The 27,164-nt window shown below is 40.6% G+C and overlaps 1 protein-coding gene across 6 annotated transcripts in view; it reads left to right on the top strand.

The window, feature by feature from the left end:
- Window positions 1-27,164, top strand: part of mllt3 (MLLT3 super elongation complex subunit) — a 55,698-nt gene that overhangs the window by 14,101 nt on the left and 14,433 nt on the right. For 4 of the 6 annotated variants that reach the window (XM_071478249.1, XM_071478247.1, XM_071478246.1 and 1 more), the window contains exons 3-7: window positions 10,830-10,912; window positions 12,909-13,052; window positions 14,510-14,548; window positions 15,518-15,646; window positions 19,457-20,023. In XM_071478249.1, the coding sequence (XP_071334350.1) occupies window positions 10,830-10,912; window positions 12,909-13,052; window positions 14,510-14,548; window positions 15,518-15,646; window positions 19,457-20,023 (962 nt within the window). Of the gene's footprint in view, window positions 1-10,829; window positions 10,913-12,153; window positions 12,397-12,908; window positions 13,053-14,509; window positions 14,549-15,517; window positions 15,647-19,456; window positions 20,024-27,164 lie in introns of all 6 variants that reach the window. The other 2 variants (XM_071478252.1, XM_071478250.1) reach the window with 2 other exon arrangements.

Here is a 27,164-nt window from a genome sequence, read left to right as displayed (position 1 = left end):
AGGAGTTTTACTGAAAATGCTGAAAAAGAACCCAGAGAATAGATCAACAGGAACCAGAACCATTACTGTGGTCCAGCAGCTGGAGGTTCATCTCAGTCCAGTTTCTAAGTTCGTGTGTAAATTAGTGACTAAACATGAGGTCGTGTGTGCAGTGTTTTTGGATGAAAATACCTGACTTGGTTTGTAAAGGACCCTAATACCCCCTCCTCATCCCCCCTTTTCCAGTGTCTGGCAGAAATCAAAGAGCTGCAGGAATTTGCCAGTAATTATTTTACGATTCCTCCGAAATCATACCTGCTTCTATAAGTGGAACACAAAGCAAGCAAGAGCCATGAAAGCTGCAGGCTGGCTGCTGCTGCTGGCATGAAAGGATGGGGAAGGGGAGGAGGTGCAGATAGACGGGGCAGCCACATCCAAATAACAGGAACTGAGCTGTAAATGCTGGCTGTCCCTCAGTTTAGTCAATGAAAGGAGGATGGAGGAAGTGGTTTATTGAAGCATGGTTTATATGGGCTGTCTGTTGGCAGCTCTTTCTCTCCTTTCTCACTCTCCCCTGCCATAAAACATTTGTCTTTTATTTACAGCACCTCCACACACCACAGCTGTAAGTCAGGAACCCTGGGCTCCGTTTTTATCAGTGAGATAAATGGAGCCAAAAGGTGAAAGCATTTACCACAACTAACATCAGCTGTTTTTGTACCATTTTGTTACAGTGGTTTAAAAATCAAAATTAATTAATTTTGTGACTCATTAAGATAAATTCACAGGCTCCAGCTTCTGTTTTGTGTTATTGTGAATGAATCTGAGTTGGTCAAAGATTTTGAAGATGTCACTTTGTATTTTTCAGTATTTTTCTTTTTTCGTACATTTTATATATTAAAAATTCATTAATGAATGGAAAGAAACCACTGACACATCAATTAATGATAAAAATTAGTTAAAGGGTAATTCCCATCAGGGTTGATGAAGGGTTGATGCTAAACAACATCAAGTTTTTATATTGATATTAAGTTTTGTGTCTAATAGTTGACCAAACGTTAGTCGATCAGAAGAGTCTTAGTCATTCTTAGTCACCAAGGTTTGATTGGTCGGTTGGTCACAGGGAGAAAAAAAAAATCCCGCTCCACAGGAAGTGGCTACACACGCACAGTCACGGGCAGACATGCAGTTCTTACTGCATAAAATCAGAGGAATGTCCCTTTAACCTGTTTCAACCTTAGTTTAATGATCTCCTGACCTTTACATTTGTGCAACAGTCAGACAAAAGTTTTCAACCTGTACACAAGAATGATCAAAATACCAATATCAAAATGCATACTGAGTGTATTCCTGCTCCCCAGAGGATGAATGAGTTCAGTCTGTAGTGTTCCTTCTGCACCATACTTGGGCCAAAATCTTCATGCAGGAAGTCAACTACAGATTAACATGAACATTTTCTGAAATTCCTGATGAGCTGACACAGTTCTGATGAAATCATTTTAGATTGTCCCCTTTAAGAAGCCAAGAGAAGTTAGTTAAGTAGTTAGTTAAATCAAAAGTAGGCAGATTTAGCACAGCTGTGTGTTGATGCTCTCCCTTCACTGGCATGTCTGTACATGTGGTGTCTGAGGCCTAGCTGTCAGCTCTGAGGCACCACAGGTACACATGTGGACAAGGAACAAAATGGTCTCAACCTAAAGCTGGTAAAGTAGAAAGTGATGTGGGAGGAGGGCAGCCTAAAGGACCATGAGACAAAAGCCTGACTGTTTGCCATAGAGGATGTAGCTGTAACATTTATACCGTGGTAGCTGTTCCTTTAATATCTATTGCCCTTGACAGCACTTTGATTTGTCAGGTATTAAGTTGACTGGAACTTTTGCTTATCACAGATGTGTCTTGTTGGTGAACATTGCAGTACAGAAATTATGTTTGATGTAGTTTAGAGACTGTGTCCCTGTCGTATACCAGACGACACTGACAAATTAGTTTTAACTTGTCATTAAATACCACAGTTCTTTAATATGTAAGAATTTGAAGCAATTTACAGTATTAAAACATAACTTCCCCATTGTCTTAAACAGCCTATGAACTGATTTCTGTGTAAAGGACTTGGGATGAATTTCCCGGGAAAATCCAAAGGATGTGACGTTTGCTCTCACTCCTGAGTGCCTTGCCTCAGTGCTTCTCTTCCACTGCAGCGCCAACAGGGTGCAACACTATCTATAATTTATTATAGCTGTAATTTATTATAGCTAGTGTGGTTTGTGCACACAAGTCATTATAAATGGAGTCCGCAAATGCCAACAAATGACTGTCTCCTTGCACAACACAGACCTCAACACAAACTCAATGTAAGCACAAGTTTTATTGAGTGAGGTCCGTCTGGCTTGTATTGTGTGCGACAGTATACTGTGTTTTGTTGGGGGACAGTTTAACACCGATTCACCCCTCCTGACAATCAGAGGAGTCACATCTGGTCCTGGACCAGACCAGAGTTCACAGATCCAGTCTTAAACCTCCTGAGCGGCTCGTGGACTCACTGGTGCCACCCTGATGTGCAACCTGATTTTAAAATGGGTTTCAAACTCCTTCAGCCTGAGCTCAGCTGAAATCGTCCATTATTCCAGATGAACTTGCATCACCACACTGTTGTGTTATTAAACACCAAGGTGTTCATTTACTTAAATGTTCTGACATTTTCAATGATAAAATAACGACGGAGGTCAGGGTGACTTTCTGAAAGACTTGTGAAGAAGATTCAGCATCAAATGTCAGATCATACACACACGGTTCTCAGAGGGGATGTGGGAGTCACCTCATCTCACCGTGGGTGCTGTTTACCTGGGACCTGCTATCAAGAGCATCCCCATGATTTTAACCCCAACCCCCACCCCTCCCCTCAATCCTCAGCAATCTACCTCTCCATCTGTTTGGTCCCTCGTGGTGGGCGTGGCTTCACACATCTGTGGATTCAGTCCAGGTTGTGCGTATGATTGTTGTTGATGTGTAATTTCCCATGTTTCTTTTTACCAGCATCCTTCTGTCTGTGTTTCCCCAGGCTTTACTGCTGCTGGTTTGGGTTCCTGTGGGGTTGAGTGCATCGATAACCTGCTTTGTTATTTTAGATCACCCCCAGTGCATGCTGGGGTGTATGCTGTTTTCCTGAGCCTTTAACTGCCTGAGGCTGGCCACCTGTTGGTCCTTTTATCTAGTGAGTTGGCTTAGAACACAGACTGGGATGCATCTTGTGTTGTGGTCTTTAATCTTGGCAGATTAATCTTAACCCCCGTTTGTGTTGGAGGGTCTTGTTGTTAGCTGATTAGTGTGAGGTTGTTTGGGTCCGGATGGTTCCTGCAGGACTTTGGAGAAAACTATAGTGTGAGGTTGTTTTTAAGGGACTGTGCTCAGTCGACCAGAGACACCATCCCCACTGAGCTGCTAATCACCACCCACCATTGTTACAGTGTTTGTTAGACAGCAAATAAAATCTTATATGACTGTGATTTGTTTTTGTTTGTCTGCCTGCTGTCTTCTTTGGAGAGCAACACACACTACTGTTATTTTCCCTCACACAGAGGCAGAATGTATGGGACTGTGCAGTCAGCTGGTCTGTAGCTGTGCTGGATGTAGTCATGCAGTTATAAGTCAAAGCCACATGTAAGACATCACAAGACAAGACTGTGATCAGATGCAAAACATGTAAATGAAAATAAACCTAAAGTAAAAACATGCCCATCTCTGAGAGTGCTCTGCTCCAGGTTTTCTTCTCCTGCTTAATAAAATACACACCTGTGCAAATAACACAGAAGATGTAAACAACAGGCCGACTTGCTCTGACAAAGTATATAGGTTTTCTTCTGGAGGAAACAGTTCTGGACCAGACAGAGGGCTGCCTCCTTTGTAGCCCTGTACATCTCATACAGAGTTTGTGCAAACAGGAAAACTGTCTCATCAACAGCCTCAGGCTTCAGGGACGTCCTGCTGAAGGTTAGAATGTTAAACCCTTCTGCGACGGAAACTGTTGGCTGGTACCAAAAGATACTTCTTTGTTTGTTTGGCTCAGTGCTGGAAAGACAAGTCCCTGTTCCTTCCACCATTTGAGAGGATGTGTATCACTCTACACTAACTGACTGAGGGTAGTTTTAAAGGTCTACTGGCTGGGCCACAGTGGACACACACTGGATAGCTTGGTGCTGCAATGCATCAGTCTTTTCACCTGGGATGCATTTGGCCCTGAACCATGGATCCACAGGTGAGACCATGTCATTAGTGGCTGGGTCAGTGTATTTGAGGTGGAGGTGGTTCACAGTGCAGGTGTTGATTGTGTTTCACAGCTCACTGTTGCCATCTTCATGTGCCAGGAGACCTGTGTTGAAAAGATGGAGCACAGGTCTTATAAGAGGGTGAGATACTCATCTGACAGAGCATCGGTGAAGTCCTGAAGGGGTTTCAGAGCTGTCTGGACCATCTCCAGGAACAAGATGTCTGGACTTTTTGCTACGGACATGACTCTGGTAAGCACGTCCTCCTGCTCCAGGAACCTCTCGATCATTTGCTGGCTTGATCCCCAGCATGTAGCTGACTGTGTGATGAGCTGCTGAACTGGCAGACGCAGGCAGGCCCAGCTGAACCTGGACTTTATCCAGCTCTCCTCTTCTCCTCCAGCTGGAGGAGAAGCTGCTGACAACTCTTGTCCACAGAGAAATGGCCCTGGTGATGCTGTCGTCACCCATGTGATGTCCTGTCAGAGTCAGAGTAAGCTTTAATGGCTGTCTGCTTATGTATACCAGGTTGACTCAGGTTAACAGTCGCCTCTAGTACTTTCATGTGTCTCTGGAGGTAAGTCACAACTATACAGAGTGTTGTTATGGCTCAATAATTTATAACCATTATACAGCAGTTGTATAATTGTATAATGTATAATTAAAAGATGTAAGAGGATGTAGTCTGTCTGTAATACAAAATTGAAAAATGCCTTCAAAACTTTTTCTTTTTCTTTTCTTTTTTTATTTAAATGTCCCATATTTTACACTTCTCCTGTGTTTTATCTGAAGTGTTGATCTCCATCAGAAGATATATTAGTGATTTTAAGAAAACCAAAAACCATCTCAGTGTAGTTTTATATCTCCTCTCTCAGGCTCCTCTCTAGAGCTCTAGTAACAACAGGTCAGTCAGCCAATCAGAGGAGAGGATCTGAGCCTCTCTTTGATACTTTCTCAGTATTGATATAGAACCTAGACTTGCTTTATAATCAAAAAACACATGATCATCTACCTTTAGACTGTATGGACCTTTAAAGAGGCAGACAGGGATGTTTAACAGGGATGTGTGTGATTAATCAACCACATGTTTAAACCTCAAGCTGAATGTGTGAAAAATGTGCTTTATATTTAAATGTGTGCATTAACAGTCTCTGTTGCACTTGAATGCATCCCTGATATCTTTGATGAGGAAATTTCCATTGTGGCAGCGGTGCTCCATTACTGATGCTTCTCCATTTAGCTTTAAGATTTCAAATAGATTTTCTTAAGCTCCTCAGACATTCTGTTGTAAGTGGTTCTTATCACCAGCCATCGTTTTACTGACAATGATCGGCCTGGCAATCAGTTCTTTAAACATTGCACTCACTGGATGGAGTCAGTGACCAAAGCACTGCATCCTCAGCCACTTCCTCAGGTCCACTGCTTTGACAGAGTTGCTCCTGTTGTCGGTTGTTATAGCAACAGGTCCCTTTTCATCAAGCTTCCAGTTTGTAAGGGCATCCTGCAGGGCTTCAGTGATATGCTCTCCAGTGTGATCATGATGAAAATAGCTGATTTTGAGACGCGTAGCCATCAATTAAATACGCTGTCAAGCTCGTATATGGCTGCAGGCCCTGCTTGACCGTGTGTTGGTTCTCAGTGTGAAATGAATCAGGCAGCCTGGTTCTGTCTGACCTCAGTCTACATGTCTGCCAGTGCTGAGAAACTGGCGTCTTGGGTCAATGGTTTTTAGCAGCTTTTTCAAGCCTTCTTGTTCCACTGTTGCACCGGGGACCATATCTTTAGTGATGTTATATCGTGCCACTTGGCATTTTTCTTTTCATAAGCACACCTCAGGTAAATGAAGCTAGCAACACACATTGTGTTAATGCAGAAGACTTCTCGGGCTACGAAGGCTTTACAACTGGGGTTGCAGATTATGGCTCTGTTGTAAACTGTGGAAGAGATTTCAAGTGCTTCTACTTTTGAGTGCAACCTGTCGCTGCTCATATGATCTTTTAATTCCAAACCCTCTTCAAATAGGGATGTAGGGATGCTACCAGAAATCTGGTTGTCGGCACTTAATTTGATACCACAGCAAAAAACAGAAAACAAGCTGCTGCACACAGTGTGCAAACACACATGCACACCCCTCTATACAGTCAGTGTGCAGCAGTAGTTTAAAGTGACTAACATGGTGACAGACCCATGGTGTGAAAATATTCATTCATAAAGTCAGTGTTATATTTTAACAGACTGAACAGTGATGACTGTAATACAGTTGTTAGCTCTCAGCTCACTTATGAGCTGTCACAATGTTAGCCTAAACAAGCTAACATTAGCCTCTGCGAATGTTGTGTGTGTAGTGTTGGTACAACAGATGTCAGTGTCACAGTTCATTCAGGACATGAACATGCTGACAACATGTTGTTAGTATAAAGTGAACAACTGAGACTCTCTCAGTCTGAGTTCTGTACAGATCTGAGGTCAGTCTCTGGCTCCTGGTCATCTATAACTTGTCCCTGATCATCCGCGTCAAATACTAAATATTTCCATACACTAGTGATGCCATGTCGATCTACTATTAATAATAATCATACATTTGATTTATGGGCGCTTCAGAAAGCACTCGTTCACATTATACACAATCATTACCTCCACTGTTAATATAAAAATATTGATTAGTGCATTCCTCTGGTGGAGCTGATGATTTAATCAGAGAGGTGACAGGAAGTGTCTGATACTTTCTAACTACACGTGCTCTCGCCTGGATGGTTGTGGTTGTTATAGGATCCCTTAAATGTGGTGATTAAAAATTGTGAGCAGGATATGTTTGTCTCATGTGTTGACCCCTGCTGTCCTCATGCCTGGCCTTTTATTGGACAAGTGAAGTTGAGATGAATAGCTTCATTAGGATGAAGAGGGATTAACAGTAAATCAGCGAGCAGAAGGAGCTCATATTCAACCACAAGCCTCACTCAAGAATTTCTTATTTCTTGTCTTGTCTTTTGTTTTATTGTCCAGCCGTCTGGCCCGGCCTCATTACAAACCAGTCTGTGTAGAAAGGGCAAATACATAGTGACTGGCATTGTTCTGTGATTGGCATCTCAGTTTAAAGCCAGGCCGTGTTAAAAAACGACACGGCCCTGTCGCTCTTTGAAAGCTTCTGTGGCCACTGGCAAATGTTCTGTTACAGGTCAGTGGCTGCATTGTGCATCTCTGCCTCTCAGACGCTCCTTCAGATAATGGTAACCTTTTCAACCTGAACTACTGAGCCCCGACCAAGATGCTCCCCTGACTTCTCCTTCACATTTACTCACTTCATCTCGTGTCCTCATGAAGGGGTTTTCTTCAGGGTTTTCCTCTCGTCTCGACTGGTGCTCTATCAAACTCTTCTGTCCAGGGTTTTGCTGCTGTTGTTAAAAAGAAACTCAGGCTTATTTACAGAGGTGTTAAACCACATGTATTCTGAAGATCAGTGTAGTTTCACATCTGATAGGCCAAAACAATTTTTCAAAATCCCTGCTAGGTTCATTTTATTTTATAAAAGTGTTTTATTACCATAGCACCACCACAGAGTTAATATCTTTTTGTCTGGTCAAACATTGGAAAATATGTAATAAAATAATAAAAATGTCCCAGTTTCCCAGAACCTGAGGTGATGTGCATGTCTGATGAGGTGGATCATCTCTGCTGTAAAACCGAAGCCCTGACATGATATCATAGATTTCAGTGTCTTTAATTTGTGAACTGGGACACTAAAATCAACTAAAATAAAATGAGGTGTGTTTTTCAGTGTGAACAGTAAAGCCATTATTTTATTAATTGAACTACCACTTATTTTCTCAGTATATAGTTGGACATTTCTCAGAGCCCAGGGTGACTGACTGAAATTGGTTGTTTTTAAGTGACCATCATTCTGTCAAACTTTTCAACTTTGTAGAAAAGATTTGTTTTACAGACTGTGCATCGGTGACCAAATAAGTGGTGAAGTTACACAAAGACACTGAAAAAATAACAAGGGAAACTACGTCTGAAACTCACTCACTGAGCGTCACACACAGTCTGACTAACCGTAGCTCATATGATTGTGGCCTCAGAAATCCAGTGTTGGTCTCTGTCTGAACTGTAGCTACACTGAAAATATCTCAGCATGACATCACGTCTACACAGTCATCCACACCAATAAGAAAAATATACCCACACGTGCACAGAGTTTGTGGTTGAGTGTGAATTTTTCTTTCCATCTCGGGGCGGTTCGGCTCATCTCCGTCTCCACCTTGGTTTGTGAAGGTGAGCTGGTGAATGGGCTCTTTTAGCTGCCTGTAATTGAACCTGACCCACTCGCACAATTAACTCTAACCCATAATATTTGCTCAGTGGCTCTCGGTTTTGGATGGCTTGGCTCCAGCAGTGAGGTCGACCTTGGCGTCGTCAGCAGAGCCATCAATCACCGCTACTCCCTGAAGGGGCGGAGCTCCAAGATAAAACAGGAGACTAGACTGATGCCAAAGCCTGGTTAGTGCTGAGGATGACTCAAGATGTTTCCATGGTCTCCTTCATCACTGGGAGTCAGTAGTGTGCTGATGAAGCCATGATGCTTTTACTTTGTGTTTTTCTCTCTAGTCCTGCTACACTGGTGGACTGTATCTTTAAAAATGGAGGCCACATCCTTCTGAGAACTTGTCATGGCACCAAACGCTTGGTCAGATTCCTGATTACAAACAGTTTTTTGTTGATTTTGTATGTACTCTTTCTTTTCATACAGTTTTTTTTTTTTTTTTTTGTAGAAAACATGATAATAGTATAATGATAAAAATATCGTGACAGTGTTCAAATATTAGAGCTGACACAACAATTATTTAAATAATGATTAACAGTCAAAGTAAGTGATAGTTAATCAAACTATGCCTTTCAGCTATAAACAGTTGTAATGATTGTAATTATGATAATTGAATAATAATGAATAATAATCTGTAATAGGTACCAAAATTTTTTTTTTCAAAAAGCTACTTAATAGCTTTTTACCAGAGTTTTCAACTGCATCTCATGGTCTTTCACATACAAGTTTGCTCAGTACATTAAAGTTCCCCTAAGACATGTTTTATTTGTCATGGTTTTCTCACATAAAAAATGAAAAAATATAAAACTCGTCTGAAGCTCATCTGCTCTGACTTCCTGATTGAGACACCTGGATCAGGCCTTGGCCCCTCCCACCACCTGCTGGCTCCAGGTGTCCAGGAGAAAGAGCAGAGAGGATGAAGATGGTTAGAGGAGGAAACATCATAGAGACTCAGCCTCATGTTGGAGCCTCAGTCAGACCCAGACTCAGATGAGGAGTCTGTTGAGACCAGAATCAGAGACTAGCAGACGGATCAGAATGGTTAGTGTAGTTAGCATCTTTTATTTGTTTAAGTTGTTTGTTAGCTTGTAACTGGCAGTGGCTGGCACAGTGTTGGCAAGAGCTGTATGAATGTTTGTGTGTTATGGTGAATGTTATTCATGACTGGTCCATTTACCATTGTAGATGTGAGTTGAAATGTGATGTCACAATGTGTGAAATTCTTGTTTGGATCCAAATACACAAACATTTTTATCATGTTGTATTACAAGTGTGGCATCAGACACAGAAGTGTTTGTAATCTGTGATGGATGGTAGGATGTCAGACCAGTCTAACAAACTGAGCCCTCATCCTCTGTTGTAAAGCAGCACATTTTGTGAATCTAAACAATTTTCTACTTTTTTGGAAATTGTCAGAGACACCTGAACCATTTTCACTTTTGCTACAGACTGATGACATTTTACAAAACCATCCATCTATGCAGTCCACCATGAGAATAATGGACCACAGCTACATTCATTGTGATAACTGATGTATCTGTGTTGTTCCAGGTTTCTACTAAAGTAACATCTAGAAATGAACCAAAGCTTCCATCTGTTCCTCCAGTAAACACATTCAGGTCTCTACATATGTGGACTTAATTGGTGCTCAGGGACTGGGCTGACAAACACACACCTCCAGGGAGGAACACCTGAGCTCTGGTAGAGCTTGTTTGTCTCTAAAAGCCCATGAGGGCGAGGGAGGAAGTCTTCACCTTGTCATCAGCTGGGTGGATTCGTGAGCTTTAAAGGCCCTGCTTCTAATTTAAACCACATTTTTTGTATTGATACATGAGTGCAGGCAGTGGAGATGGGTGTTAATGAGATCTCATGAGAAAGAGCTGCAGGTTTAGTCAATCAGTAAATTCAGTGACACACAGACTGAAGCACAGAAAAACAGTTAAACTGGTTTTTTGTGTCTCAAATCATGTGATTATGTGATGATTATAATAATGTTTCAGACTGTTGGTGTTAATCAGAGCACCCCCCCCCTCTCAAAACGTGAGGACCGGCCAAAATGTCCTCACTCTGTTAGTAAAATACTTTTTTTGGTCCTTACTATGTAGCAAGTACAAGTGTATACACACACACACACACACAGCACACACAGCACACACAAATGCTTTGCATTTTACAGAACTAAATGAATTTAAACAGTCTTTCTGTTTTTCTAACCTTGTGTTGAGGGTCAACGACCTCTCTTTAATAGCAAACCTCTTTCTTTTCAGTGTGCAAGGATCCACCTTACAAAGTGGAGGAATCTGGATACGCAGGCTTCATCTTGCCTATTGAAGTTTACTTCAAAAACAAGGTACTTCTCTCACCAGAAACCTCCGTGTTTTACATATTTAACACTGGATTCATTTTCTGTTTCTTTAACCCACTCTGACCTGAGGCATCCTCTAAAAAATCCTTCTGAATCCTCAGCACTGTTTGAAAACAGCCTCCTAAAACCTGAGTTTTCTGAAAAATTTGATGTTCACTAAAACCTATATTTCTCAGTGTCTGCAATAGATAGAAACATGAAATAAAAACTCTTTGAGAGCTTAAACATTTGACTTTTATTGTAAATCAGTGGCTTTGCCTTGGAAATTGTATATGGTGGGAAAAAGAAGTAAATTTATCAACATTCTCAGTTGACTTCAACTTTTTAAGGTTATAAGGTTTTTATGTGCTTCAGAGGCTGTGAAATAAAGGTTTTAGTGACAGTGCAGCATCAGGTGAATCTTTATCTCTGGCTTGTAGTGACACTGGCTCACTGATACTCCTCCTGTGACATGTCCCTAATGACATGAGCTAATTTTTGGCAACACAGTTGTCTGAGCTGCTGTGCTGCAGTAACTGAATGGGGACTAGAGGCTAGCCTAGCTAGCATCTACCTGCATGTGAGGTGTTTAAGGAAATTGTAGCTACAGAGAGTACCCTTGGTTACACCCCCCGCCTCTACACTGCATGAGTCTCTGCATGCACATTGTCACTTGCTGCACCACTCACTAACACAAATAACTTCTCAACAACGCTGTGGGAAACGCTGCTGTGTTTGCATTGGATTCTGCAGCATTTGGATTTCCACTTTATCTTGCATAGTGAGACAGTTTTCTAAAATACTGTTCTAACCCTGATGATTCAGTCATTGTCGCCTTCTCCAGTGTTAACAGTAGCTCTGTTTGATGCCATATTTGTGGAACAGATGTGAGAGTGACCGTTGACTATGGAACAGCAATATGATAATATGTTTTGTGAGATTATATAAATTAGTTAACAGTCATAGATGTTGCTGTAATTTTTATACCATGGACAGTATTCCAGTAATAGCTCTGGCTGTTGAAGAGCTGAGATATATATTGACTTACTTCAATTTATTCTTTTTTTTTTCCACAGGATGTGTAAAATTGAGGGGTTTTTTTTTTTTTTTTTTTTAAAGTTCACACAAAGTTTATTTCTTATGTAAAAGTAACATGGATAATAGTTGGCAACATTAGCTGCCACCTAATTGTGAGGTGTCACAGGTAGGGGCCTGTGGTGACTCCAAGTGCCCCTTTCTGTCTGTAGGTGATCACCTGTCTCTGGCCATCACATCTGACAGGAACAGACAGGAAAAGGAATCTGAAAGCTGTGTTTGCTGACGACACATTTATCTCTACCTGCTGGGTGGCTAACCGTACTCAGTAGCTGTCTGCAGATGCCAGGCTAAGTTTCATCAGCAGACACAAACAGCAGGAGATGAATTGGACTTTTCCACTCTCTGTGCTGAAACTGATCACAGATCTCTTCTCCACTTTTTTCAAGCAGCAGGTACTAACAGACCGTAGTCTGTTTTTCTGAAAAGAGAACACTGACAGCCTCAGAGGTGGTTCAGGTCTTCCACATGGACTCCTAAAAAAATTAAATCCCGTTTTAGTTTTGTTGCATTTTGTAGAAAAAAAAAACAATAAAATTGTGAATAGGCCCCAATCTTGGAAAAGTAATTTAGTATTTTTTTATGATTTGTGGTTTTAAAACATAAGTCAGACTAGTAAGGGCTTGGTCTTGTCTCTAGTTCTGAATAACTTAAATGTGCAGAAATGAAAATACATGAATATGTGACAACATTTACTGCAACTTTGTCAGAAGTTGTTTAAAAATGTTTCCTTAAAACATTTTAACCTGAGGGATCTTTATATTATATTGAAGTGACTCTGTCAGAAATCAGTTCAGCTGTGTGGGACAACATGCAGCTTCTTGACACACTTCTGCTGTCCTGACAGCAGACTGAAATTGACTGCTCTCCTCTCTCCCTCTCTGTGCGGATCACCACTTTTCCTCAGGAAGAACCGAAGAAAGTTCGTTTTGACTACGACTTGTTCCTCCACCTGGAGGGCCACCCGCCTGTCAATCATCTGCGCTGTGAGAAGCTCACCTTCAACAACCCGACGGAGGAGTTTCGTAGGAAGCTACTGAAAGCTGGAGGGGTAGGAGTGTGTGTGTGTGTGTGTGTGTGTGTGTGTGTGTGTGTGTGTGTGTGTGGGGGGGGGGGGGGGGCGGGGGGGGGGGGGGGGGGGGTTGAGTGACATCTCTTAATGCAACACAGACATTTACTACTGTGGGAAAAACTTTAATCTTAATGGAGTTCAGTGCTGTTCAGTGCTGTATTTCCAGAGACATACTTCTGCACCTTCATATAGTTTTACACAGCCAGTTCACTGTTCCTCATCAGATCTGCTGCCTTAAACTAACCAATGGTCACTGAGTTCAAAGGAAAAGTCATTCATGTAGTTTTATGTTTTTCTCTCATTGGCAAAGACCAAAACCAGCGATGTGTACATTTATTGCTCTCCTTTTCCTGTCTTCTCTACTCAGTAGCACCAGCTCCAAGTTCATTGGTTCCTACTGACGACATAAAACTTTAAAAACACTTCACATAGTTTCTTTCATCTGCTGGTTGTGACTCAAACAGAGGGAAATGGTGCACTTGTTGGGGATTATTTTCAGCTGTGGAGTAGTGAGTATTTCTGGCAGCAGGACGTTGTAGGTGGCATTGAGTCACAATAGTGCAACACCGGCTCACTGATATGTTTTTAATAGTATTTGGAGCTCAGCAGCACAGAGGAATGAGATACATCAGGCTTTGGATACACACAAAATGTGTAAACAGGAAATATTCATTGTTGATTTGTTATTTCAACAAAAATCACCAGACTCATCCTTTAATTGATGATTAATTTTTTAAAGATATGCTCACTGCCAGTGTATTAATGGCACAATCACATTTTTTCGGTCTGTTTCCAAAGAGAAAACTGTGTTTGTGTCTGAGACGCAGCAGCTGTCATTATTTTGTTACAGTAGAGAAGGTGTAACCTGACCACCACTCTGTTCTCCTGCTCAGAACAAGCTACTTGAAATGAGTCTGCAGTATAAAGTGATTCTCTCACTTTAGTTGTATGAAACCTGTACAGTGCAGAATACATTAAGCAGCACATGGATCAGCTGATCTCGTCATTAAAACTCTCTGTACTTGTTACAGTTACAGTGATAAACTTGCGTCACACCTTCAGTTGTTTCCTCAGTGTCGGTGCAGTCAGTTAGTTGGCCCCTGGCCAGAGACCCCTGTAGTCTGTAGGTTTTATGACTGGAGCTAAGTGCTCTCTATTTACTTTGCCCTGCACCCCCTTCTTCATTCTCTAAAAGGGCTCAAGTGCTGATATAGACCATATCAAAACTCAGATTCTCCATTGTCTGCTGGAGAGTCACCACTGAGAGGTCTCTGCTCGTGGTAGATTGTGCTGTAGAAGTTACTGAACCACAAACTATTCTTCAAACTTGGACAATAATAAATAACTATTTAGCTGTGCTAAATTTATTTGTAGCAGATTTATAGAAATAAGCTGTAGATGATAAATATCTGTCTCTTTTGTCGTTTGTTTCACAGCAGCGGGATCCTCATAAACGAAGTTCAGAAGACTCAAAAGTAAGATTTCCAACATGCATTTGGAAGCGTGGCTGCCTCATCTAAAGATGCCCCAAAATCTGCCTTCAGATTTCTGTTCATGTAATGGTGCCAGTGGTTTTCTCCTCAGCACTAAAGCAGCTCTGATGTCATATTTGGTAACATTGACTTTGACTTGTGGATGAATTGATTAGATTTTGGTGTTCAAATGTCAAATGTCACTATGACATCATTAAACACATTTTTGGTCTCAAGAATTCATCCAGTAATTATGACATAATTAAATACGAAAGTCTTCTTCTGGCCACTAGTCAATGCTTAGGCATACGACCACTGGTCAACTTATGAGTTTATGTGTTCTAAAGAAATAATTCAACATTTTGAGAAATACTTTCATTTTCTCTCCTAGTCAGTACAGGGTTAGCCTAGCTTAACAGTAAGACTGGAAGCAGGAGAAAATAGCTAGCCTGTCTCTGTCCAAAATAAAAAAAACATGCTAACATCCCTACCTTAAGCTTACTAATTAACATGTTATTTGTTTGTTAGAAATGTAATAGGACAGTTTGCTACCAATACTTATGTTCAGCTAAGCTAACCACACCTTGACTCCATTAACATACCATTAATACTCACAAAATCACAAAATGGCTTTATATGCAGATGACATGTTGTTTTTGTAGATACAAAAGATTTAGCTCAGTATCAGGTTATAAAATGGGCTGATATAAGTTTTCACACACAGTTTTTCATATAAGTTGCATTCATGTAACTGGGATTAGATCATTTCCTATCAAAGTATCATCAATAAATGGCCAGAGAATAAGTAAACAGGATTAGGAACAGTGCCAGCCTTAGAGGTTTGATACCTGGTGCTACAGACACATTCAGTCAGTAGCTCTTCTTTTGAACTTTGAAACTGGAAACTGAACAGAAGTCATTTTGAGCAAACAAGCCTCTGATGATGTTGGTTTGTCGCTGTCTCTCTGGCAGGTGATGGTGATGCAGGAAGGCTCGACCTCCCTGTTCGGCCAGCACCTGAAGCTGCCCACGCTTCCCAACAGCTCGCTGACGTCCACATTCTCCGACCCAAAGAAGAGCAAAAGCTTCCTCGGGTCAAAGGTCAGTGTTGCTTCCAGGTCCAGCCTGGAGGAAAACAACCTTCTCTTCTGCCTCCACTCTCGAGCCCCACCCAGCTCTGAAACTGAAGCCCCTTCAAAGTCTCCAGGCCCTAATCCCCCACATACTTGGCAGGTTCAAAGATGTCCAACATATTTAAACTCTGGGATTTCAAAGGCATCTAACTTTGGCTTAAGCAAACCATATCTTGGCTGCCGCACAGTCATAAGCACTTACTCCACTGACTCACAGAAGTGCCATGAATCTCTGTCAACCTGTGGTTGTGAAGATGCCCCTCTTTTTCTCCAATGTCCTTCTAAAGTCTCATATGCATCAAGGTTTTGGACAATAATCATTAGTTAATTAGAATTAGTGAAGAAGAAAGTGGGAGAAAGATGATGAGCCTCAAAGCTACATGTGAGATTTCAGACATTACCTTCTGCAACACGAAATCATGTCTGTCAATAAAATGGCATGTTGTTTCCATTTTGTGTTATTTTTAGTCCCTTTAAATGGTGTCATTTAAGAGCTGGGTCAGAAGAGGCCCATTTCACATGGAAACAGTTTCCAGTCTAAACACAGTGTGTGTGATGAATTACTTGTGGAGCAGGAGGTCACATACATTCTGTGTCATTCAACCTCCCCTCCGGCCCCACCCCTCTCCCCTTCCCCCTCCATCACGTTAAAAGTGATCGCCCTGGGAACATTTGATATTGATATTTTGTAATAAATCAGAAATATTTGGCAAAAGTTTTAAATACTATAATTTTACCTAATTATTTATCAAAGTCTAATTATTATAGTTCCTGAAAAACAAAATAAAAACTGTGAGAGGTTCAGGTAAAACTTTATTGATGCTCAGGGGTGAGATCCACATTATAGCAGCACATGGGGTAGATATGAATAAAATGCATTAAATAAAATGAAACTGAATTGATGAGGAAAATGACATTCAAAAACTGTATAATATACACTGAAATACCTCAGACTACATGTATATGAACTGAGCCCATGTATATGTAAATGTCAATGTACAAAAACATTTAGTTCAGCAGTGAATTAGGTAGTATTGTCATTCAGACTATACATCATACATTACATAATTATTAATTATAATAAATATGTATGATAATATTTATATATGTATAAATAAATTACATAGCAGTGTTACAATATATATATATATATAATATAATATATACATGATACAATATTGATATAGTGTGAAATGTATCAATAGAAAGAGATAGAAAAGAATGCTATATTATAGTGTCAAAATATGTAATATAAAATAAAACATTAATTTATATCAGTTTCCTCAAAAAATGCTGTAAAAATGTTTTATAAAACTCTTAAATATGTTGCAGTGATGTTTGTAATAAAGGTTTTTGTACTTGGTTGCAGATTGTGAGGAGAGGTAATACATTTCTAAACTAGAGTAGGATTGTTTCAGTCAGAGCTGTGGTCAATACTGTCACTCCCATGCTGATGAGATACTGGACTTTAGCAGCAAAGTGTCAATTTAGCAAAAACGTAATAATAATCATAATCATAATAATAGCAATAGCAATAATATTATTATTATGAATAATAATAATAATTAATAGTAATAAATTCACTTATCATTTTTTATTGGTTATTGGTTTCATTTTATGACATATATCTGGGTCCAGGTCACATTATTTTAATAAATTAATAATAATAAACTTTTTTTGTATAGCACTTTTCATACAAGAAATAACATTAACATAAAAAACATGTTAAAAACTTTAATGTAAAATCAGATGGAATAATAATAAAATAATAACAGAAAAAAAGACATTTCATTATATATGATTAGGAATTATTGTTATATACTGCTGAAAACTACTAAAATAAGTTGTGCGATATAATAGTAGATAATTCTAGGCCACAGTACTGGTAATAATCAGAATAAAATATATTATACATGTTACATTACATAATTCACTTCTCTTGTAGAATACATTCGTAGAAGTCACAATTCAGTAGCTGTTTGTATTTATAATTTCAGTTCTAATTAGTGTTACTTATGTATTATTATTAGGATTGTCAAAATGCCTAAATTTAAATTGATTAATTATAAAAAAATAATTACCTTAAAAAAATCAGCACAGATTAATCACACTCTGTGTACACTATCCCTGACACTGGGACACTGTGGCACGGCTCTTTTGTTACAGTGAAACGATGTATTCACTTATTCCAAAGAGGAGATTGTTCAGACGCTCCTGTGCCTCAGCCCCAAATGTCTGATGAAGACAGTTCAGATCAGCAGGTGATCTTGTGCTGAAAACGTAAAGACCTCCTCTTTCTGACAGGAAAGGCTCACAGTTTATGTGGCTGAGAAATTGCAAAGAAAGGAAACACCATGTAGCAGCTGCTCTCAGTGTGGCCCGACATTTGCGGGGAAAACTACAGTAATCTTACAGACTCAACCAAAAAATTTAAATATTTGTAAAATTATTATTAGGTGGACAGTTTAAATTCGAATGGAAAATTGATATATGCAATTGATGCATGCAATTAATTAAATTGACAGCCGTAACTATTATTATTGTAGGCCCTTCAGAGATTTACATCAACTTCGGTCACCTGCTAACCTGCCGGTGTCATGGTGCTGAAAGGTTTGTTGAGAAGTGCCATTTTAGTGATCTCCACAATGTTGATGGCTGCAGAGGCTCTGTGTGTCCGTTCCAGAGCACTAAAGCAGTTTTATGTTGGGCTGCCCAGGGAGGGAAATGGGTTTACTGCAGTGGAGGAGCACGCTGGAGGTTAGAATGAGCCAGCAGCTTTATATCCTGAGGTCCCAGGGTCACCAGCAGATAGACAAAATGAAAGGTTTTAGTGGTGGTTGGGCAGAGTTGTAACACACCCCGTCGTCTAGACTGCTTTAATGGGTTTACTGCATTGATGAAATATTGACAAGGGGGCTTGAGGTGAGACCCAGGGACAAATGGCCCCCGTTGTTAGAACGAATGCATTTCCTCCTCTCTCCACATTGCCCTTCACTCCACTTTTAAGGTTGCACATGTGTGACTGTTGAAAAGGCCCCTTCACCCCTCTGAACAGCACTGCTCAAAAGAAGCCCTGAGTTTGCTGTTTAAGCCTATAGATGGGGACTAAGAAGACCCTTTTGAGCTTCTCTTAAGAATGGACCTCTTTTCACAGATGGTAATGCCAAACTGCAGGGTGGCATGCATGTTTTCTCTTGTGTAAACGGCAGAGGATTAATCTTCCTTTGACCTAGCTGCCTAGTTTTTGCTCACTTGTTTGGGACTAAGCATTTTAGAAGTTGTACATGTAGTCCAACACCACACAAACAGCAAGAGGACAACATAATCAGAGGAGACATTTTTCCTGCAGTAAAATCTTACATGCAGTAAGATTTGAACACTGCTTGAATTATTTTATTTTTGGCACTTCACTTTTATATCAGTTATTATCACAGAGATAAAAGCCCATCCTTAGACAACTATGTTTCTCAGCAGCTAATTATGCTCTTACCCTATTATGTTTGCCCATTGACCTAAAGTGAGATTTACATTTTCCTTGTGCCATAATCCTGAAGGTTTTTTTTTGGCGGGGGGGGGTGTTTCAGGTTAGATGTTTCAGTGTAATTCTGCTTGAACATCCTAAACGTTGGTTAGAATTTCTTGGGTTTGCTGTTTTTTGTTTTTGTTTTTTTTTTTTGTGCAAGACCAGGAAATCATGACTGTTGCTTAGTTCTTCCTTCTTCAGGACGTGTTCCTACATTGTACAGGAATTTATTCATTTGTTGGCTTTAATCCACAGGATGCCTCAAAAGGAAGTGGAACTACTCTCCTCACCACCGCCACAACCACCAGCACCAACAGCAGCAGCTTCTCCAAACTCCACAAACCTTCCAAGGACCATAAAGACAAGACCCCAAAGGACTTGAAAGAGCCCAAAAGTGCCTTCAGAGACTCTGGCAAAGCCCCCAAAGAACCTTCCAGGAAACCCAAAGAGAACCAGCCACTTAGAGATATCAATCCTAAGATGGGCTTCAAGGAACCCAAGTCTTTGTCCAAGGAGCATCGGACTGAGGGGCTCACCCATGGGTCAGGGCTGAACAAGCGTCTGTCCAACCCTGAAGGTGACGATCTTGTGGCCAAAAAACGTAAAAAGGGATTTGTGGATTCATCGGGGAAGCAGATGTCAGGTTCAGATGCTCAACATTCAGATAATAAACTGTTGAAGGATAGATCGCAAATGCGAACAAGCAAATTGCGACCAGAAGGTGACGAGGCTGAGCGCAGGAAGGTGTCAAAGCTTCCTCCGTTCCAGGAACTGGTGGATCCCAATGACTCTGACATGGAGGACCAATCCACCAAATCAGATGTAAGCAACACATTTTTTTACTTGTAGGACATTTGCTTGTCATTGAAACTAAGAGAATAAGAGGTCTTGGTCTGTCTTAAGAGTAAAGTGATTTGACTGATGATAGCAAGGAAAACTGTGTTTTTTGTTATCATGAAGGTTTAAGAAGCAGCAGTGTCGACCATGTTGGACCACTTTACTGGGAAAAGAGTTGGAGGGGGATCGGTAGAGGAAAGGTGTCCAGTTCTTGCAGGACTTTAAGGGTGGTCAGTCCTCCTCAGTGTTGAAGGGCTGTAAAATCAAATGACCTGCAGGGAGAGAATCTTCTTTAATGGTGGTCTGGTGGACGCCAGGGGGCTGGGCAGGGAAATTGCAAGAAGGGGTGGGCACCAATAAACCTAGTGGGAGTTCAGCTGCATGTGTCTGGGTGGCCAAACAGGAAGTGGACACAACTGATGAATTCAGGAGCAAGATACATTTACAAGATGTGGTTTTGTTGCTTTATTGACAACAAATGACTGATTTTTGTACATTTGAATTGTATTTATTGGAAAATTATTGAATACGGGCGTAAAGAGCTGCTGACTATTACCTCTTGCCTCCAGCTCAAAAGCAGGATTAGGAAAACTTCATGTCAACAGTGGTACTTTTCATGAATAGGCTGACATTTAACTGGGTTGCCTGGTCCACACACATTTGGTGGAGAACCTCCCCATAAAGAAGGGCTGCTTTAAAGCCAAGTAGTAGACAGGAAAGATTTATGGTTTTACAACACCTGAGGAGAAAGGGGAGACGTGGCAGTGAATAGCACAGAGTTCCCCTTTAATCCTGTTAGCTTTTGAAAAAAGAAAAAGGGTGCAAGTTTGTCAAAGAAAGGTCTAAATCCCCATGCTTCCAGCACTTTCCTTTACGCAACAGTGTTTTCATTTCTATTCTCTATGCTTGTCTAAAGTGTGAGTCTTTGTGTATCTTTCTACAGGGGCAGCGTGTTTAGGCAGGGGAGTTATTACTGAGCACTAGCAGAACCTGTGTTTTTGTCTGCGCTGTATGTAAATGCCTTTTAAGTTTTCCCACACAGGGACCAGGGGTAGGGTCGGCTGTAAAGGGGATGTGGGGTGACAAATGCCAGGTGTTTGATTCTCCTCGGGCTAGCAACCCCGGTGGCTGAGCGCCGGACTGACACAGAGCGCCACTCTCATTTCTCATGTGACCACTTGTTTGATCTTAGTGTTTTCCTCTGCACGCTGGGGCCAGAAACAGCAGAGAGGAGGAAATGTGGAGTAGGTGATGACATGAAGGGAAAGCAGGCTGCGGTGTTAGCATGAAAACCTTGTTTTTAGCAGCTGGATTATGGGAACTGACTGAGTGGATGTGTCACCTGTGAAGGTTTCATCACAGAGGCCTGTAGTTTAATCTGATGTTATGAGACGCAACAGGGATGATTGGTTAAAACTGTTAACATTATAGCTAAAGTTTGACTATAGAGTAAATTCAGATAAGTGAGTTTAACATTTAGCACTCGGTTTGAGAAATAACTGAAACCTTTAAAGGTTCCATCCAGTAAAAAACTTTTTTATTTTTTAATATATTTTACTTGTATTAAAAAAAATGTATTGACTACCCTTTTTATTATTATGAGACTCTATAACAGTAGAGGCAGTGTAAGAGGTGAGTTTTTTTTGTTTGTTTTTTTTTTTAAAACACTACACAAATTTGTCCACATTATACTGAAATAACAGACCAGTAGGTCCCGTGACAAGACTTAATGATTGATAAATATTGGTATTTTGGTTTTCTTTGTAATCATGAACCAATCAGTGGTGCTGCAAGCAGACTTTTACATTTACAGTAAAATGACACTTATAATGAACCCGTGAAATAACAGACTTTTAAAGGACAAGAGTAATGGCATGAAACATTATTAAGGACAAATGTGTGAGCTTGAAGTCATGGATCCTGTTTTTGTGATATTCTAAAAATCATTGCTGACTTGTATTCAAACTGTTTTCTATACAGATCAGAGTTGCACCCACTATCTGTAGCAGTTGTACTCTCAATTCACCTCATCAGTGACTGTATATTTAGTGAAAACCATCTCACCAACTGTTATAATCACAGCACTTAATGTCCCAAAAATCTTTTTATAATAATTTCAACAAATATTCGGTGGAATAACATTCACTTCATATCAACAAAAAATTATAAAGGAACAACCAAAAAAGGACTGATTTGAAAGTTCCAGTTCCCCCCTGGGGTTTTGGGCAGAAGACTGAGTTAAGTAGATAAGATTTTTCAGATATTACAACTTAAAATGCTCCACTGTGCATCACTGTGGTAACTGCAACAGGAGTGAAAAAGAGATTAGAAGGTTAAAGTGTGTTTGTGTTGAAAACCACAACATTTCAGTGTAAATGGCTTTGTTTGAATCGAGTGTCAGACTGAAAAGCTTCTTAATTCAAATTAAAATAGTTTTGTTTGGCCAGCCCCCGCTGAATTAGACAAGAAAAACCAAATAGTCTCGGTCAGCTCACTCTTGTTTGCTGGCATTTCTTGTCGGCCGTCCCAACTGTGCCAAGAGAGGAGGCCAGATTGATGCCAGTAAACTGCAGCTAAAGACTATTTATTGTCTTTGAAGAGGGCTGCTTTGGTGGCTTTGAGTGAAGCAAGACAAAAGCCCTAAAAAGGAGTGGTGGTGAGATTTATGGCACTCTGAAGAAGCTGTCTCATAAACCAACAGACCAGCTGTGTGTTGTTTGTTGGCTGGAGGTGACGTCCATTGAAGTCCCTCTGCCTTTTGTCCTCACTTCTCTCTTTCTCTCATGTTTCTTCTGTCGGCAGCTCTGGTTTGCAGCAGCATGCTCCCTTATGAATTTGGGTTTACATAAAAAGAACCAAGTGCATTTTGTGTCAGTCCTACATTAAACCCACATTGACAGCTGCTCTGATTATCCAGCCTGGAGGTGGAGGAGCTCAGTGCCATGTCAGGACTAAAGGCAAAAAAATAAATAATGAATCAGAAATGTGGCAAAAGCCAAAACTGAAAACTTATTGTATGAGATAAGATTTATAGCTGTGGAAGGTTAGAGGTTATGGTTACTAGAAGATACAGAGGTGTGGTTGACTCTATTAATATTGCTAACTGAGACATTATATGTCAACTGTTTAATTTTGTGTGAGGTTAATAGATTGTGCTGTTGGATGCTGGTGGGTTTACATGGCAGGATGTCTGGTTTATCCAAGTGTCTGAATAATTCAGTGAGGGACTGGTCATATAAGTCAGGGTGGCCATGGGCTAGGGTTAGGCACGAAACAAAACACAGTTGGGAAATGCTATCCTTACATTGTATGTTCTGCATCAGTGCCTCAATTCAATGTGTTAAACAAAGACCTTGCTAAACAACCTGGTTGCTCGTAGGACAGCAATTTTCTTTTCACATTAAACACATTTGGACAATGTTCTTAAACTCCAACCAATTATTGTCATCTTACCTTACTGTTCACTTTGAACTGATATCAATGTGTTTAATAGGAAAGAGTATATTCCCACTTTTTGCGAGTATTTCCATTGCAAGTTTGGTCTTCAGTTTCATTTAAAGTGGAATTAAAAAGGTCTTTAAAAAGTCACCTTGTAAATGGACAGACAAAAAACACAACAGTGTATTCATACATCCATTTATTTGTTCATATGAGGAGCTAACTGCAGTAGTTTGTTACAGAGAACAATGAAATCGAAGTGTAATTTACCACCACTGGATAAGTGTCTGTGGTAGAAACTGAAGTTGACTTCATGCTGTGACATGGTTCACCTAGGTGAATCCAATATTAACCACAACACTGTGGACCAAGTCGTTTTCTTCACCCAACCAGAACTGACTGGATGTTTCATAAACTGGGTGATGGTGGGATTAGTATTCATACATTACTTCACCTTCAATTTGAATTGAATTTAAAGGCTATTATTCAGTAAATAAATGCACAATGTGCCCAAATATTTGCATTATTATTCTAGGAAGATAACAGTCCACGGTGTACACTGTCAGGGTGCTGCGGATTAGAACTGGCCAGTGTAGAACAGATTACACAGCTGCAGACTTAAAGGGCCATACTGAGGAAAGTGAGATTTATTTGTCTTTTCTGATCATGAAGTTTGTGGGTGCTGTACAAATAGAGAGAGAGAGAGAGAGAGAGAGAGACAGACAGACAGACAGACAGAGAGAGAGCACATTTTCACCACGTTATTTAAAGCTCCTATACTTTACACTTCTCCAGTGTTTTATCTGAAGTGTTGATGTCCATTAGAAGATAAATTTATGGTTTTAAGAGCAAAAAAAACATCTCAGTGTAGTTTTAAATCTACTCCCTTGGGCTTCTCTCTGGAGCTCTAGTAACAACAGGTTGCTAGAGCTCTCTTCAGCCAATCAGAAGAGAGGCTCTGAGCTTCTCCTCTGATTGGCTGACTGTTTTCTTAGTCATCCCATGAAAATATGGCAGATTTCAGGTAAACACTCAGAGAAACCAAATCCTGCAAGCTTGGATGGTGGGTCCAGGTTTGCGGGGCGTGGCTGAGAGCATTGGCTGCTTTGTTGTGACATCACAAAGTTCCAGAAGTCCTGACGGCTGGTTTTAAGGCTCAGTTTCTGAATACAGGCTGTGTGCATTTCTCTGTGGACTGAGGCTTTGATACTTTCACAGTATTAATATAGAACCTAGACCTGCTTTATAATCAAAAACACATGGACATCTACCTTTAGACTGGATGGGACCTTTTAATAGTCAATAGCTAATGTTTTATTGTGAACATATACACTGCCTGGCCAAAAAAAAAAGTCGCCACCAAAAAGAAAGGTCACACACTCTAATATTTCGTTGGACCGCCTTTAGCTTTGATTACGGCACGCATTTGCTGTGGCATTGTTTCGATAAGCTTCTGCAATGTCACAAGATTTATTTCCATTCAGTGTTGCATTAATTTCTCACCAAGATCTTGTATTGATGATGGTAGAGTCTGACCGCTGCGCAAAGCCTTCTCCAGCACATCCCAAAGATTCTCAATGGGGTTAAGGTCTGGACTCTGTGGTGGCCAATCCATGTGTGAAAATGATGTCTCATGCTCCCTGAACCACTCTTTCACAATTTGAGCCCGATGAATCCTGGCATTGTCATCTTGGAATATGCCCGTGCCATCAGGGAAGAAAAAATCCATTGATGGAATAACCTGGTCATTCAGTATATTCAGGTAGTCAGCTGACGTCATTCTTTGAGCACATACTGTTGCTGAACCTAGACCTGACCAACTGCAGCAACCCCAGATCATAGCACTGCCCCCACAGGCTTGTACAGTAGGCACTAGGCATGATGGGTGCATCACTTCATCTGCCTCTCTTCTTACCCTGATGCGCCCATCACTCTGGAACAGGGTAAATCTGGACTCATCAGACCACATGACCTTCTTCCATTGCTCCAGAGTCCAATCTTTATGCTCCCTAGCAAATTGAAGCCTTTTTTCCGGTTAGCCTCACTGATTAGTGGTTTTCTTAAGGCTACACAGCTGTTCAGTCCCAATCCCTTGAGTTCCCTTCGCATTGTGCGTGTGGAAATGCTCTTACTTTCACTATTAAACATAGCCCTGAGTTCTGCTGTTGTTTTTCTTTGATTTGATTTCACCAAACGTTTAAGTGATCGCTGATCACGATCAATCAGGATTTTTTTCCGGCCACATTTCTTCCTCGAAGACGATGGGTCCCCACTGTCCTTCTAGTTTTTAATAATGCGTTGGACAGTTCTTAACCCAATTTTAGTAGTTTCTGTAATCTCCTTAGATGTTTTCTCTGCTTGATGCATGCCAATGATTTGACCCTTCTCAAACAGACTAACATCTTTTCCACGACCACGGGATGCGTCTTTTGACATGGTTGTTTAAGAAATGAGAAGCAACTCGTTGCACCAGTTGGGGTGAAATAACTTGTTGCCAGCTGAAAGATAATCGCCCATGCAGTAATTATCCAATAGGAGGCTCGTACCTATTTGCTTAGTTAAATCCAGGTGGCGACTTTTTTTTTGGCCAGGCAGTGTAGTTGAATTCTCCATTACATGAAAATTACAAAATGTTTGTGTAGCTGTTGATTATAGTTCTTAGCAAGAAAATTGGAGTCTGTTCATGTCTAATGTTGATGCCTAGAATGCATTTGCTTGTCATTTATTTACATCATCAACAATTTGGGGTTTTAGAGTCTGACAGGCTGTCTGCCTCTGCAGTTAAGAAGCACTTCTCATGGGCTTGTAAAAATCACTGCTTTGCACTCAGGAAGAGTTGACCCCATCACATTGTAAAAGAGGAAGCTAAATTGATTGTGATGAAGTCTGATGACTTCCTCAAATGTCTCTAAATGGGATGAACTAAATGTCGTGGAGGTTTTCCCTCTCCCTGACCCCCAGCTACACCGGACAGAGGGGACAAATGAAGCAGTGAGATCTTCAGCAACAGAGCTGTACTTTGTATTTGCCACATTGTTTGTTTGAATGATACTTACGAAGTTAAGGCCAAGAGCCCTCTAGATGTTTAATCAGGTGAAGTCTGATATGAAAAGGCACGGTTCCTTTTGATGAGACCGTGTGGCTTGCTTGATTACTTACTCTTCTTGCTCACAAGCAGGCAGCAGCTCAGCAGTGAAGTCACAGCCAGTGGCAGAAATACAAATGTCAGGAATGTGTTAAAAAGAGTCTGGTGAGCACCTGGAGCTAGCTCTGCCCATTCTCAGACCTTTGCACACCTGGGATCAGTGCAGAGAGCAGACATGGCCCATAGTTCCAAAAACTGAATGACATGAACTCCTCTCTCCAGACTGTCAGAACAGCTCTAATGAAAACTATGCATTGGCCCAGAGAGTGTCTGCTGCACCATGAAGATCAGTATGGTTCTTTCAGACTCTGCTGATAGAGGTGGAAAGTTTGGTGGAGCAGCTGGTTCTGCTGTTTGTGCTCATTCTTTATTTTACCATTTAAAACTTTTCTTCAAACCTCGTGCATCAAAAACCTGCTGTAAAAATATTCATTGATATTACTGTCATTTCACTGAGTTAGATGTTTTTTAACTGACATGAGTTCTGATCATAACAAAACAATTCATTCATTTTGAGGATTTAACCCTTTTGTGTTACATACA

This window comes from Trachinotus anak, unplaced genomic scaffold, assembly GCF_046630095.1.
Source record: "Trachinotus anak isolate AG129_WGS33_773 ecotype Australia unplaced genomic scaffold, CSIRO_AGI_Tana_v1 ptg000005l, whole genome shotgun sequence".
In the NCBI taxonomy this organism is placed as follows: Eukaryota; Metazoa; Chordata; class Actinopteri; order Carangiformes; family Carangidae; genus Trachinotus; species Trachinotus anak.
The sequence above is the reverse complement of the archived record's forward strand: the minus strand, read 5'-3'. Positions and strand labels throughout refer to the sequence as shown.